Below are 15,139 nucleotides of genomic sequence, written 5' to 3'. Positions count from 1 at the left end.
GTCAAATAAGACCCCTGCCTGTGAAAGCCAGAGTTACAAGGGACTACTTGGGTTCTAGAGCCACTTCCCAGCGCCCTAGCAGCAATAGTGGTAGCAGAAACGCGAGACGCCAGCTAGGCCCCTTCCTGCACTGCCTCTCAGAAATTCTCTGCCACTCTAAATTGCTTGCTTTTGAACTGGGGACTTCACGCATGTGAGGTGATAACCACTGCACTACAGAAACTTCTTGCCAGAAGGCAAGGGGTAAAGATTCTCAAATCTACTGGGGACGACGACCCTTTTGTCAGGTGTCTACCAAGCCTCCATAAATAAGTTCTGACAACTCAGAGAAATGTGGAAACACCACCACAAATGGATGCTTTCGCTTAAAATGACCTTCCATCTGCAAAAGTCCTTAATCATCTGCTATATTCAATGCATGACGCAATGCCATAATCAAATCCTGCACTCCCAGTGTTGTGTAATCAAAATCCTCCTTCTGCATCCCGGCCAGGGACTATCTTCAGAGAAAGCTCCCTCCTCCTTTTAAGAGTCAGGCGTCAGGTGGTAATGTGTTGAGGATCGACACCTAATGTCATGGTTCCTGGGGTCCTTAACAAATTGTTCCATATAGGAACTAATTTAATCACGCCGGTTGCATCACTTGCAATAAGGTAGTAGCCCCCTATTGGGGTAAGGGGGGCTCAGAGAAGGCTGTGATGATGGGAGTAGGACGGGAGAACTACCGAGATCCACACAGAAAATGCTCTGTTCCTAGACTTCACTGGTAATGTATGATTCTCATCACCTGTGGTGGAACACTTTTCTTATCAATTAACTAGTTCCCACAGGTGATGGCAATCATACATTACCAGGGAAGTCCAGGAACAGAGCATTTTCTTCCTCATGGAGAGGGTCAGGTATGCAAGTTAAGGGCTGTTTCACACGCTCCGGCTCATGCCGGGCAGCGTAACCCCGCACGTCCAAATGCCGTGCCGAACACAGTAGTGAATAATGGACACGATTGTGTCCATTCACACGGGACAGCCACGGCCCGGTTGCTGCCGGATCCCACCACTAGAAGGGATGGCTGCCGGGCTGTGGCCATCCCCACCATTCTAAACTTACTTGTGCAGCACAACTTCTCGGCCGTGCAGGGTTTCGCCGCCCTGCGGGAGTCGGAGCGTGTGAAGTAGCCCTAACACTGCTTTAGTAGCAGCTGTACAGCATACACATCCACTCCTGTGGGCACCTAAACAAAACAGAAAGTCTTCTGGGATGTAGCAGGGAAGAAGTCTGCATTTTAAATCTACAGCATAAGTGCTTTGGCTCCTCCGGACTGCTACAGCCTGGTTAGCTGTGCCACCAGGCTGGACAAAAGAGAAATAAGCTGTCAGGCAAGACTATGTAGTTAAAATCGAAATATAGTCGAAATTTTGCTTGCTGTGAAATTCAATCCCAATTGATTGAATCAGGATCTACACTCAAGGCAATCGTATCATGTGTACACCCCTTAAGTAGTGCTATTTTACACCATTAGAAAAATAATGCTGTCTATAGCGATATGATTTTTTTAAATTATATATCTGCAGCCGTCTACCCAAACTCATACCAAATCAAATCAATTACCCAATTCATTGGAGTAATATGTAAGCATAGTGTTTAATAATACAATATTTACTGCATGAGGATTCTTAATGGTTACTTTTAAAGCAAAGCATGGTACTGACATTGGAATATAATGTGTGGAATAATACAGAAGCAAAAAGACATTTGCAGATTTTAGAAGAGTACATATATTGACAGTGCTGTAATAATGTACAGTCACTGCATTAGTAATTTTATACTGAGCAGGAACCACGTCATGCTCAAATATTCATACAGAACCAGTGACCGATTCCCAATTTCCTCCTGTGTGAACACTGCGGACGTGCTACGTCAGAGCCACACCAATGAGCCGCCGCGTCTGTGACAGCGGCAGCCAATAGCAGGCAGGAGCGCAGAATTCCGAATCCCGGCCCTCCTCTGCCAATGGGATCAGCGCAACGCATGTTGGGAGGGCATATGCAAATCCAATTTGAAAAAGACGGCGGGAAATCTGAGTTTCGCGGGACTACCTTCGCGCGTAAACCGCATCCCTTCATTCATTGTCAGCTTCCTGGAGCCATTTTTCAGCCGCGGCAGTGGCGGGGAGGTCGGAGCTGGGGCCCTATCACTCACAGCCGCACAATCCGCTTCCATCTGCCTTCCCCGGTGCCAGATAACCCCAAGACGAGCCCACCCCATGTACCGAGGGGCTTCCCGGCAGCCATATCCCTGACTATTTCCAGCGTATAGGCCGGGACCGGGAGATTTACCGGGGTCAGCAGGAGGAGCGCTGCCCGGCGTCAGAGGGAGCCGAGAGGCTGCTCAGGAACATGAGGAAGGGAATTCACCCCGGGCACGACAAGCTGCTGATTCCAGGGCTACAGGGCTCGGAAAAGGGCTCCGGTCTGTCTGGGGTGTTCGTCGCTGGGGGAGGTGCTGCCGGTGTGGCTGGTGCAGGCGGCGGATACCTGCAGATCCTGTCGTCGCCCGGCCCGCTGCACCATCCCCAGCAAGGACTCGGTACTACGGAGCAGCAGCACCATGCAGCCGCCAGCTTCCTTTACTCCACGCCGCACGGACCTGGCAGCAGAGCCGGCCTACTGCAGCCTACGCTAGGGCGCCCTCCGGTAACCGCCGCTACACCCCCTCCTCCCCCATCCCCACCCTCCATGTCGTGTGTGTTTGTGCGCTACATGTATGTGTACTAGTAGTCCCTTCCTAGCACGTATGTGTCCTCTCACTACATGTACAGCTTCTAGCTGGCACATATGTTATGTACACATCATTACACACATGTAGTTGCACCATACACTGATCACAGTCGTATAATCATATATTGCTTATGGGTGACGTGAACTACGTGTACTGGGGGTTCTATTTGTAGGTGGAGATAAATATTCTCTATTAGCTACTTGGGAGAGCATTGCTATAAGGAGCATTATTATCCTGCAGCACAGGCAGCTCCCGCCCCGGATGGAGGGGGCAGGGGAAAGGTCACCTGTGCATTAGCTGTTTTTGCATCTGTCACTGTGGGGAGGGGATGGGGGGCATCACACCACTGTGTGGGAAGGTTTTATTGTTCCTCAGTGAGAAAAACAAAATAGCAATCTAGCAAATATGATACCTTTTAATGGCTAACAAAAATAAATGTTGTTAAAATGCAAGCTTTCGAGACTTCTTAGGTCTCTTCCTCAGGCATGTTATACCATGCCTGAGGAAGAGACCTAAGAAGTCTCGAAAGCTTGCATTTTAACAACATTTATTTTTGTTAGCCATTAAAAGGTATCATATTTGCTAGATTGCTATTTTGTTTTTCTCACTGAGGAACAATAAAACTTTTCTTATCAACTGGCTAACACGGTACCAAACTTTTTTCTTTTGACCACTGTGTGGGGTAACTGCACTACATTGCACTATCTTTAGAGCCTTCAGAGTTCATGTAAATGTACTGTTGCTTTTTAATCAATACAGGATTTATGTATTTGTTCTATTGATACCTTTTAATAGCTAAAATAGATATATATTCAGATATTATGGTACCTTTTTTTTTTAATATGCTGTTTGTGCACTTATCTGTTCAATCTGATTTGCAAGATACCAGTTGCAGCCCCACCATTGCATTTGTGACATGCTGGATCTTTAATATGGCACTGTATGGGGTTGTACACACAGAACTTCTAATAGGAGATTTTGACTAGATGGTCAAAATCTCCTAGAAGGTTAGCCAAAATCTCCCTAATTTTTCTCCTGCTTAGTCAATATTGTCTAGCAGAAATTGCTTAGTATAGATTGACTGTGCAGGCAAGGCAATTTTGACTAGATCATACACCAGGGGTGGGGAACTTTTTTTCTTTTTTTTTTTTTTTGTTCCAAGGGCAGTTTGTATGGGGGGAAAAAAATCCTTTGGGGGTCAATATGCCAAAATTTATCTTACAAATTGTCCTGCTGCAGCCATCCCGCGTTCCGGTTGCTGCTGCTGAACAGGACTGACAGTCTCCGCCTGCTGTTGATTTAAGAATAATCTCGCGAGAACTACCGGCGTCTCGCGATAATTCCCTTGTACTTGACTCCCAGCAAAGCGGGTGGGCCACTCAGACCGGCTACAGGGGCCGCATACGGCCCCCGGGCCTGAGGTTCCACACTCCTGTCATACACTATCATTGCTTAGACAAAATCGCTTAGTCAAAATCTCTAGTACATCTAGCCCAAATCTCTCCCAAAATTGCTTAGTCAAAATCTCCCTGTGTGTACACCCCTTTAGTTCAGAGAAGGGTATTTAAATGCAGGGTGATGTGCGCCTGGTCATCTGACTGCATACAACTGCAAATTACGGTGACCCAAGTATCAAGCTTTCCGCTTCGGTTGGTCTGAGGGAAAAACTTGTGATGTACAGTAGGTGACGGCAATTTGCTTTACCAGAAATGGAAACCTCATCTAACTCTCTCATTTGAAGTTTTCTAGCCAATAGTACAGCTCTTCAAAAGCATAATCCCAAATGAAAAATAGAAAGGCTAGGTGACTGGTCATGAGCATGCCGCTGGCATCTAAAGCAGGTATATATGATTCAGAGACCAGCGGCATCCATTTAGCGCTGAAAACCATGCGGCATGTTAAAAAAAAAATTGCCTCTGGTGGATGCCTGTCTTGCCAGTGAGGACATGGCTGCTAGGAATCCTTGGGTGCTGAGAAGTGCAATGGTTAGTGGGAGAAGTAGTTCAGTCATGCACACATTCACTCACTCTTAAGCCCTGTATACACTTGGTGATTTTCTGCTGAAAGCAGCTCAGTTTACTTGTCTGAGCTGCTTTCAGCTGGAAAGCCGCCCAGTGTGTATGGGGCAGCGGTAAATGCTGCTGCGTGCTCCCGCATCAACACCAGCAGATGGGTGAATGGACAGCTTTCCATAGTGTCCTGTTGTGGAAAGCTGTCCACCCTGGGAAAAATCGAGGGGAAGGGCTATGAGCAATTTTCAGCACATCATTGTTAACCATACACGCTGGGCATAATTGGCCAGTGTTGATGGACCTTGAGAAATACTCAGACATTCATATACACTTGCACTCACTACATACTAGGGTGGCCAATCCTGGGATTTGGCCCCTAAAGTGCTGGTATTTCGGTATTAGACTGCACACATGGACAGTATTGCCGGGCAGCGTCTGAACAGGTGCTCAGATGCTGCCCAGCTTCCTTCTGCCGTCCTAGGCAGCAGCGCGGCGAGGTCAGGCTGCACCGCTCACCTCGTCCTGGGAGCGATGACCACCCACCAACCCGTCCAGGCTCCTGCCTTCACCGCCCACCCTCCTCACAGCACATGTAAGTAAATATGCGTGGTGCATATTTTTAATTAGCGAAGTGAATCCTGGGATTGAAAATGCCCTGGGATTGGCACCCATACTACATGCTCACCACTGCTTCAGAAGGTAAAATGTTTTTAGCCCTCGTTTGGCACCAGTAGAGTTCTAGCGCAAATTTTTTTTTTGGGGGGGGGGGGGGGGGGGGGGGTCTTGCATTCCTTTTTTTTTTTTTTGATATTACAAAAAAATCAGACTTGCTCTGGGGGTGTTACAAAAGATACAATGATATCGATTTCCAGTATAGCAACTGGAGTACTGCTTGATATGCACTAGTGATTTTGACTATATATAGCATGTAGTACAAATTGCACCATGCTGTGCAGCGCATGATCCCGATGCGCGACATTGGAATAGAAATTAGAAAGACTTTGCAGCACAGCCTATTTCTACTAGATCGGAAGGAGGGCCATTCTGTTCAATGCAGCATGGCCCCGGCTCCCCCTAACTGCATATTCCCTCCCTGCCAGCTGATACTGGGTTCCGGTGGCCACTAGATGTAGCCACAGCTTAAAACCTTGCAGTTGCAGAAAATACCCTGTGCCCCAGAGGGTTGTTTTTTTTTTTTTTTTAATACTTTTTATTGGTGGATATGACACTAAGGCAAGGCTCTACAAAACCAGGTTGCCACGGCGACCAGATTATTTTGCCCGGATGGTGGAAGCAGAATCTGGTCAGATCAGTAGTGACCGACACCCGTCTCCGCGCCTGGAGTGCATGACTCCCGCCTCCCTCTCCTGTCATAGCAGCGTGGTGCCTGATCCCCGCCTCCCCCTCCTGTCACATTATTGCGGCAGTGTACAGTCTCCACCTTTTCATACCAGCCACCGCAGTTCCTGACCCCGCCTCCCCCTCCTGTCAGAGCAGCGGCAGCGCGGGCAGGTACAGTCTTCCCCTCCTCATACCAGCTCCCGCAGTGCCTGACCTGTCCCCCGCCCCCTCCTGTCACACCACCCGCCCTGATGACCCTGCTATGCTTCTTTTGCTTTGCCCTGCCCGGATTTCAAACTTCTAATCGCACTCTGCACGGAAGGAGGAGCGGAGGCTCCTCCTTCCGTGCTAACATGCCGCTCAGAGTCAGCAACCAAGCTGCTGCTGCAGAAGCAGCAGCCTGTCCAACGTGTCTCTGCGGACAAAGTATCTCTAGTATTGCTGCCAGAACAGCAGCAGCAGTGAATACAGTGATATATTCGCTGCTGTGCTGCCTGCTCCATGAATGCATGCAGCTCCTCCCCCTATGCATGTGTAATGAGCGGCTAGCTGAGATCTCAAAACGCTGCTCTGCTTATTACATCATGCGCAATGTGTACTGGGGCAGGATGATGGCCGACACCACAAGTGGAGCTGCATGCACTACCGCTGCATGTACCTTTTATTTATGCAGTGACGAGGGAAAAGGCAAAGGCAGGAGCCACAGCATTGAGGACTCTTGGGGAGAGACTGTCTCCTATGTTGGTGAGCGAGCCAAAAATATAGTGGCCCATTGTATAGTATACATTTTATGTCTGTGTGCCCATAATTAAGGGGGGGTGGTGTTTGAATAATGTGCCCTGCTTTGGGGGTTAACACCCTGCCCTAAAAATATCCTAAAGTGAACACTATGCAGCCTGCATATCCTAACCCCTGCCTCCCCATTCGGTCAGAGCAGCGGTAGCGCAGCCGGGCACAGTCTCCCCCCTCCTGTCAAACCAGCGGCCCGCAGTGCCTGACCCCTGTCTCCCCCTCCTGTCAGACTAATTGCTACCTACTTCTCGTGCAGGGGCTTGGCCCCCTCCACCACCTGCCAAAAGCCCCCCATCGGGATGCAGGTCTTTCCCCCGCCCTGCAGCCGCACCTCAACTTGGCCGTGGCACCGTTGAGCCCCACCAGTGCCACCACTTCTTGCTGCTGGACTAGGGGGGCTGCATGGCTTCCAGCATGCAACCCATGGGAAAGTGCATGTTACCCCTGGCATCAAGCATCAAAACCCATAGCAATGAGCATGTAGGTAAGCTCCACATATGTGGGATAATATGTAATAACCATTGCTGCGTGTTGTATTAAATGTTATTGGCATTCCAGTGTTTGGTAGAACGTGTAATGATCATTATGGCACGTGCAACTTTCCCTCTTATTATTTTATCTGGCTCTTAAATTTTCATCCTGGCTCCTAGATTTTAAATAAATTTGTCAAGCCCTGCACTAAGGGCTTATAAAAACAGGGTGTGTGGTATGGCTGCCCGACGGTTGGGATACCGACGGTCGGTATCCCGTCATCGGAATCCTGACTGCCGGTGCTCCGACAGGGGCGAGTGCAAAGAAGCCCCTTGCAAGATTGGTGGCTCGCTTTGCTCCCCACTGGTTCTATTCTCTCTCTATGGGGGTCGTGGACCCCCAGAAGGGAGAATAGCCCACCTGACTGTTAGACATCGGAACCCAAACTGTTTAAATGCTTAAGTACTGACCATCGGAATCCCAGCTTTTGGGCAGTCATTCTGCACCCATAAAAGCAAGAAACACATAGAATAGTGTTCATTCTAGAACCCGCTATCTTTGAAAACCCATGCAGTTCCTGTTCCCTGCCTGGGGTGTCGCTGTCTGTTGTGGTGGTTCTAGCACAGTGTGGTCTGAATATCAGCACTGATATGCAAACCAGACCTGTGCTAGAAACACCACAGCAATCAGCGACACCCCAGGCAGGGAGCAGGAACTGCATGGGTTTTCAAAGATGGCAGGTGCTAGAATGAACACTATAGAACATTTTGAAGTCTGTCAGATGTATTGATGGTTCTACATTTAAATATTTGTGATCCAATTTTTGTAGAATGGTGGGGTAAGAAGAGAACCTGCCACTGACTGTAGCAAACCATCATGAGAGCGAAAAGAGTAAAAGCATAGAGAGAAGGTTTTAGGAAGGGTGGACCCACAACCTAAACAAATACAATATATGGAGAAGGAGCATTTTGGGAAGCTGGACTAAACGAATATAAAGCTATTCGAAACTGCAGCAGTTCTCTATGTATAAGTATGTGTACAGATAAACTGTATGTCTGCATCCAAACAATGCACTATAGACAGAAAAATGCAATTACCCAAATGGTGGAGATACTGCGCTAATAAAGTATTAATAAACACCATAAATCAGGGGTTCCCAAACTTTTTTGAATCACGGTGCCCTAGAGCATCAAAATATTTTCAAGGCACCCCTAGGCTAAATGCTGCTTATCGAGAAATTCAGAACAAAAATTAAATTAAGTGCATTGTGTTTGTCAGTTATCTGGTGAGGGACAGGATTTGCTTCTGTTTGTCCACATATATTATGAATGGCAGCCATAAGCACTGGTTTTGCCTGGTACATTGACCATAAATAATATGAAGTGATCCTGATCCACCAACCCAAGGCACCCCTGCAAGTGTCCTGAGGCACTCCAGAGAGCCTAGGCACACAGTTTGGGAACCACTGCCATAAATTAACACTCATACAAAAGTAACCAAATGGAAACAATTTGTTAATAAAAGTAACAAATTGTTTTGTTTTCACACAATGGGTAGTTTTTATGTAAATAAAGCTGCTCACAAAATATATTTTTAGAAGTGATGGTATAAGGGTAAGTGCACTGGGAGTACACCTCTCACCTGTGTTGCCGGGAGCAAAAATCCTGGATGCTGTAGATGTAATGGAGTGTCCCTCTGGTAGGGGACTGACAGGGAGACCTCGCTGATTGAAGCAGTCAGTGCATCTCACATGCGCTGCTGATTGCCAGCGGTCGTAAGGTGCGGCAGCGTGTCTCACCAGCAATGTCGTTTTTTCTCCGCTCCTGCCGGCGTTCTTCTTAATGACTTCAAGCTGCGGCAATGACGGCTGGGTGTGCTATTGCCGTATTTGAGGATGAAAAGTATTGGTGAATGAAAAGTCAATTAGCGGTGGTCATCAGCTGGATCTGGATTAGCATAAAAAGTGCAAGTAGCTGGGCAATACCACTAACGCGTTTCGCCCTCTAAAAGGGCTTCTATCTACTATTAACTAATTAAATCCTATAGAAATTATTTCAGCTAATATTCTCACTATTTGCATAGCAAAAACGCCACAATCTGATCCATCATGGGGTTGCACACTGCATGTCCTTTTATGCTCTTAGGGATTTGTCCTTTCATTTAAGTTTGCTTTTATACCCATCTCCTTATTGGCAACATTTAACAATGAGATCCCTTATGTCTAGGGTAGCCAGCTAGTAGCGCTACTAGTTCCCATCTGCCGCAGGGACCTCGCCGCTGATTTCCCATGCGCTGTAGGGACCCCGCTGGCTGGATCCCTGCGTACCGTGAGGGGGGGAGGTGTATAATCCGCCACTGTATGCGCGCCTCCTTCCACCCTCCCGCAACTGTCCCTTTTTTAATTGCAAGTAATATGTGGCTTGAGCCATACGCCTGTTTTGACTGGCTCATTAATTACATTAATATTGGTCTCCTGTTCTTGGCCATCGGCAGATCAGCACAATCTGTGTTTGCACCTTGGTGACTGCTGAGGCAGCAACAGTGTAAGAGACAGTGGGGCAGATGTATTAAGCTTTAACAAGAGATAAATGCAAGTGTGATAAGGAGAGATAAACGTCCAGCCAGTGGGGCAGATGTATTAAGCTTTAACAAGAGATAAATGCAAGTGTGATAAGGAGAGATAAACGTCCAGCCAATCACCTGCTAACTGCCATGTTACAGCCTGTGTTTGAAAAAAGTCAGTAAGGAGCTGATTGGCTGGACGTTAATCTCTCCCTATCACTCTTGCATTTATCTCTTGCTAAAGCTTAATACATCTGCCCCAGTGAGCTTGTTGCTGAACAGTGAGGCAGTTCCTGGAGCGAGACGGTTCTTTACTGACTGTGAAGAACAGTCTTGCTCCAGGAACTGCCGTTCAGTTCTTCCTGTTCAGTGTGTTTAAGTGAACTGCTGCAGTGAGTGGCTGTCAGCGTGCAACTTTTCAGAGCAGCCGATCACTGGGGTCTCAGACTGACCGAGAACAGTCTCATTTCAGGAACCAACACTTTTTCACTGGCTGCCTGAGGACATGTGAAACACCAGCGGCTGTTCCTGGAGCGATTCAGTTTGTCAGTGAGCAAAGCACAGCACGGGACCGCGCATCGGACCCGACTGCAGGTCAGGGAAAGGCGATTTGGACCGATTAAGGGGCCGATTGGTCGCAATTGGACCAAATCGCCTCAGTGTATGGGCACCTTAAGAACCGCCGTTCACCTCACACAGCTCAATTAGTAGAGCCAGCTCAAAGAACAGACTCGTGAGTGAGCTATCCATCTCTACCCTCTAGTGGCTACCAGCCCAAAATCATTTGAATCCAGCCCAGTGTGCAAATATGTGTTAGCCACACTGAACCTATGGTTCCAGTATAGATGGTTTTTATTCAGTCCAGAGTGCCGCTTTGATCCTCTAGTGCAGGCATGTCCAACCTGCGGCCCTCTAGCTGTTGTGAAAATACACATCCCAGCATGCCTTGCCATAGTATTGCTATTAGGGAATGCTAAAACTATTGCAAGGCATGCTGGGATGATGTTTCACAACAGCTGGAGGGCCGCAGGTTGGACATGCCTGCTCTAGTGGTATCTGGTACCAGTTTGTGTGGAGTGCAGGTTTCTCATTGGGTGTGTGTGTAATTTTTTTTCATCTGTTTATAATCTCATGAAATTATCATTCATGTACCATTTTGCTATTGTATCAACACTTAAATCTAAGAAGTTGCATATATCCCAACAATATGTTTATTTATTTGTGCACTATACTGAGCAGCTCTGTTATTTTGACATACAATCCTAAACACTGAAATTGCAAAAAGTGTTTCCCACAGCAAAAAAAAATATTTTTTTGTTTTTCAGAGAACTATCATTGTTTGCAATGGATGCTTCTGGAATGCAATCGGTTAGGATTTTTACTTGTTGCTGTTTTTTTTTTTTGTTTTTTTTTTTGTATTGTGATGTTTAAAAGCAGACTGGCTGCACCCATTCTGAGCTAACTGTTCCTACTTGTAGAGAACTCATGTTATGACATGGTAGAGAAAAGCAATCATGTTGCATGGTTTTTTTATTTATCCTTAGCACAAAAGGCTTAGCAAAAATCGCTGTGTTCATGGGCGATCTAGACATTGGGATAGGGCTTGACAATTTTTATTAATCTAGGAGACAGGCTGAAAGTGTTGGAGCCAGGCAAACTGAAACTGGGGACATTGCTTGACAAACTTAAACTGTAATGCCTATTACACAAGTCGTACACCCATTACATGTTATACCACATGCCTTAATGCCCATTACACGTTATGCCATACTGTGATCCATATGATGCCACACGTCCTACCCGTAATACCATACACTAGTAATTAGGAATTTTTGGGGGCAGGGTGCCGCTGTACGGGATTAGGCGGGCCGGGCCCGCCGATGTCATCGTAGGCGTGCCCGGGCCGTCACGTCACCAAAAAGGGCGTGCCCGGGCTTCCTCCGCCTGGCCCCGCCGAAGTCCTTGAGCTGCCGGGGAAGCCTAGCGCCGCCAAGATTGCGGTGCCTGGAGCTTCCCCGGGCACAACATTAGTCAGGCAGCAGGCTCTTTTAGCGGGGCGCTGCTGGAGGGGCAGGGCACATTTTGCCCTTTAGAAATCGGGCAGGGCGCAGCGCCCCGCTAAAACAGCCTAGCGGGAACACTACACTAGGGCAGGTGGATCCAGGAAACAAATGATGGGGGCACCCCGGCCCACCCTTCATAAGCGGCCTCTTAACTGGCGAGGAGGCTACAATTACACCCCCTACCCTGCAGCAGCCTTCTAACTGTACCACCCTATAACCCCAAGCAGTGGCCTAACAGACCGCGCATGATCGGCTCAGGTCCATATCGTTTTTTTTTTTTCAAAACTTGAGGCAGCTCATAAGCCAATCAATGATCATGGTCTGACAGCCAATCATGAGCTACCACTGTTGTTCTTGATTGGCTGCTTAACCGTTGGCTCCGATTAGCTACCGGGCCGCCTTGAGTTTTGAAATAGCTGCACCGTGAAACTGATATGATATAGCTGAAGTCGGGTGGGCTGTCCACCGCTCTGCCCGGCATTAATGCAAGCCACCCCTCTGCCCATTGCGATCAGACCAGATTCTGCTTCCTGGTGATCAGATTTGCCAGTAAGCAGAATCTGGGTGACCTGGCCCCAAGGTTTTATCGAGGTCTGCATTGGAATGTTCAAGGGGAATAACAAACTCTGAATTGGGCCCTTGCTTGGACTGATGCAGAGTTGAATAAAAATCTGTTTTGATAACAGTTTTTTTTTTTTTTTTTTCTATTGTACATGCTCTGTTACCACATGGCTGCAGGTAATGCGGCCAGGTGCTGTCTTGCTGCATCTTGAGTGTTGGTATGCACAAATACCTGGTTACAGCCCTGTAGAATATTTAATAAGGTCTCTAATCATTACAAAAAACATAGCATTCAACACAGTTTTAGTTTGTTGTATGTGGTACTTTAATTTGAACTAATTTTAATTATTTAATCTAAACCGGTTCTTAACATGTTTTCCAGGCTAAGAGAAGGTTGGAACTTGGAGATGGAAGTCAACAGTATCTCTCCGAAGTATTGAAAACGCCAAAAGGCAAAGGAAGAGCAGCTGCACTCTGTCCAGACAGCCCAAAAAGTGAGTATTGGATGACAGCTTTGTTTCTAGCTGTTTATTGCTTGATGGATTTGTACCCTGCCCCCTACTTGTTGCATCAGTAAATCTGCTGTTAAACAACTTGATGTGTTTTGGCTTATAGATTGATATCTTGTTGGCATCCTCATGAGGTTAAAATGTCTGACTCTAGAATATGCTTTTGAAGAGCAACTAGGTTCTGTTTTAATAGTTTCTAATTCACTTGGTCAAAAAAGGTGATTTTTAAATTGGCTTCAAGTATTTATTTTTGTTTAACCCCTTAATGCAGTGATCGGGAACCTTTGGCCCTCCAGCTGTTAAACTACACATCCCAGCATGCCCCGCTACAGTTTTGCTCTTTGGCCATTCTAAAACTGTTTCAGAGCATATTGGGATGTGTAGTTCAACAACAGCTGGAGCTGCTTTCAGCTCAAAAGAAGCCCAGTGTGTACGGCCCGGCGATGAATAGTGAGCACTGATGCACACTCCTGCATCACTGGCCTCCACCACTAATCGGCTGATATTACCAGCCGATGAGTGACTGGTCTGCTTTCTGTAGCATCCTGCTATAGAAAATTTACCCCGGGGAAACTCACTAAAATGGGTGAAAATTGCTCAGTGTATATGAACCTTAAGTGAATATAAACAGAGTAAAATATATTTACGCTACTAAATGCTTGATGGGCCATATGTGGCCCATACCTACTTGGATAAATCATCATCTATCAAGTCAATTTTTATCTATATCTATCTCTATCTCTCTATATCCTAAAAAAAAAAAAACCCGAAGATAATACATTTTGCATTGGACAATTCTAATTATCAGAACGTTCATAACTTTCTGAATATTCTATGAATACAGTTCTCATCACAAGTGTAGTGTTAAAAAAAAAAAAAAAAATCATTTATTGAATAGAGAATTGTGTGTGTACCCACCTGCTTGATCTTCTAGATCAGGGGTCCTTAAACTATTTGCTATGGGACCCCATTACACAATAAAAATTACGGGACACCAGCAAGTTACAGCAGAAGGTAATCACATGTGTAGTCGGCAGACTACAAATACATGGCATCATTGTGGAGGCACAAAATGATTATTCAGTTCAAGATGATGAGAGATTATTCAGACTCCTTGAATCACTGACTGAGATTAGAAAAGTCCTCAGCCTGATGGTTAGCAACATGGTCAGGACCCACAGTTTAAGAATCGCTGTTCTAGATTGAATAGTAATTGTAATACAGGTTCTTGTAATGTGGCGGTACCCCCAAAGCATCAGATTTTTTTTTTTTTTCACTGCATACCTAGGCTAATAGCTTTTCTGTTAAATTGTTTTCTCATCCTTAGTTATGTGGTATTGGGCATGATTCACTTCTCTTTTTCCACAATTTGACTAATATGTTGGATGTAACTTGAATTGGTCATGGACCCCCAACCTAGTGCACCTCTGCAAGTCTCCAAGGGTACCACGCCACACCATTTGGGAACCACTGTTCTAATCCATATAGAACACTGGCTCCAATCAAGTAAAGAAAACTTTTACAATTGGCAATTTTTTATTCAGCTGTTTTGATGTGCAGTTACTATGCTTACTATTGATGCTGTCAAAGAGGGGAAAAAAAATAATAATTTCCACATACATGCTAGTGTGCTGAGCGATCTGGGCATTGCTCAGTGCACACAGTGATTGGAGCACTGTGCTGAGCGAGCCGCCAGTGTTCTCTGGTAAGAACACTGCCGATTTCATGGTCCTTACTCTTTCTTTGTTCTACCAGCACCGCTATTGCAGGCCCCTACACAGTGATGTAGGTTCACTTTCTAAGTGATCCTCTCGGGTCGCTTAGAAAACTGCTATAAATCGCTGTGTATGCCCCATAAGGGTTCTGTCCATGGCCGAATTTAATTTTATTTTTTTCAAAAAGGCAAGCAAACGTTTTCCTCTACCTCCCCATGGCACCCAACATATGGGTTTTCTCCCTTTAGGTAGATATCTGGAAAAGACACTGCCCCCTCTAGGCTCTGTGTCCCCCTTTTTTTTTTTTTTTCTTTCCATGATAGATTTTGGCTTAC

General features: G+C 46.4%; 1 protein-coding gene across 1 annotated transcript in view; it reads left to right on the top strand.

The window, feature by feature from the left end:
* The first annotated feature begins 2,071 nt into the window (after nt 1-2,071).
* The window catches only part of E2F3 (E2F transcription factor 3), a 32,394-nt gene continuing 19,326 nt past the window's right edge, over nt 2,072-15,139 (top strand). Inside the window, exons 1-2 of the mRNA XM_083187849.1 lie at nt 2,072-2,693; nt 12,963-13,074. Of these exons, the coding sequence (XP_083043975.1) occupies nt 2,397-2,693; nt 12,963-13,074 (409 nt within the window). The 5' untranslated portion in view covers nt 2,072-2,396. The remainder of the gene's footprint in view (nt 2,694-12,962; nt 13,075-15,139) is intronic.

The sequence above is a fragment of the Crinia signifera genome, chromosome 5 (genome assembly GCF_055691185.1).
Source record: "Crinia signifera chromosome 5, ASM5569118v1, whole genome shotgun sequence".
Taxonomy (NCBI): domain Eukaryota; kingdom Metazoa; phylum Chordata; class Amphibia; order Anura; family Myobatrachidae; genus Crinia; species Crinia signifera.
The sequence above is the reverse complement of the archived record's forward strand: the minus strand, read 5'-3'. Positions and strand labels throughout refer to the sequence as shown.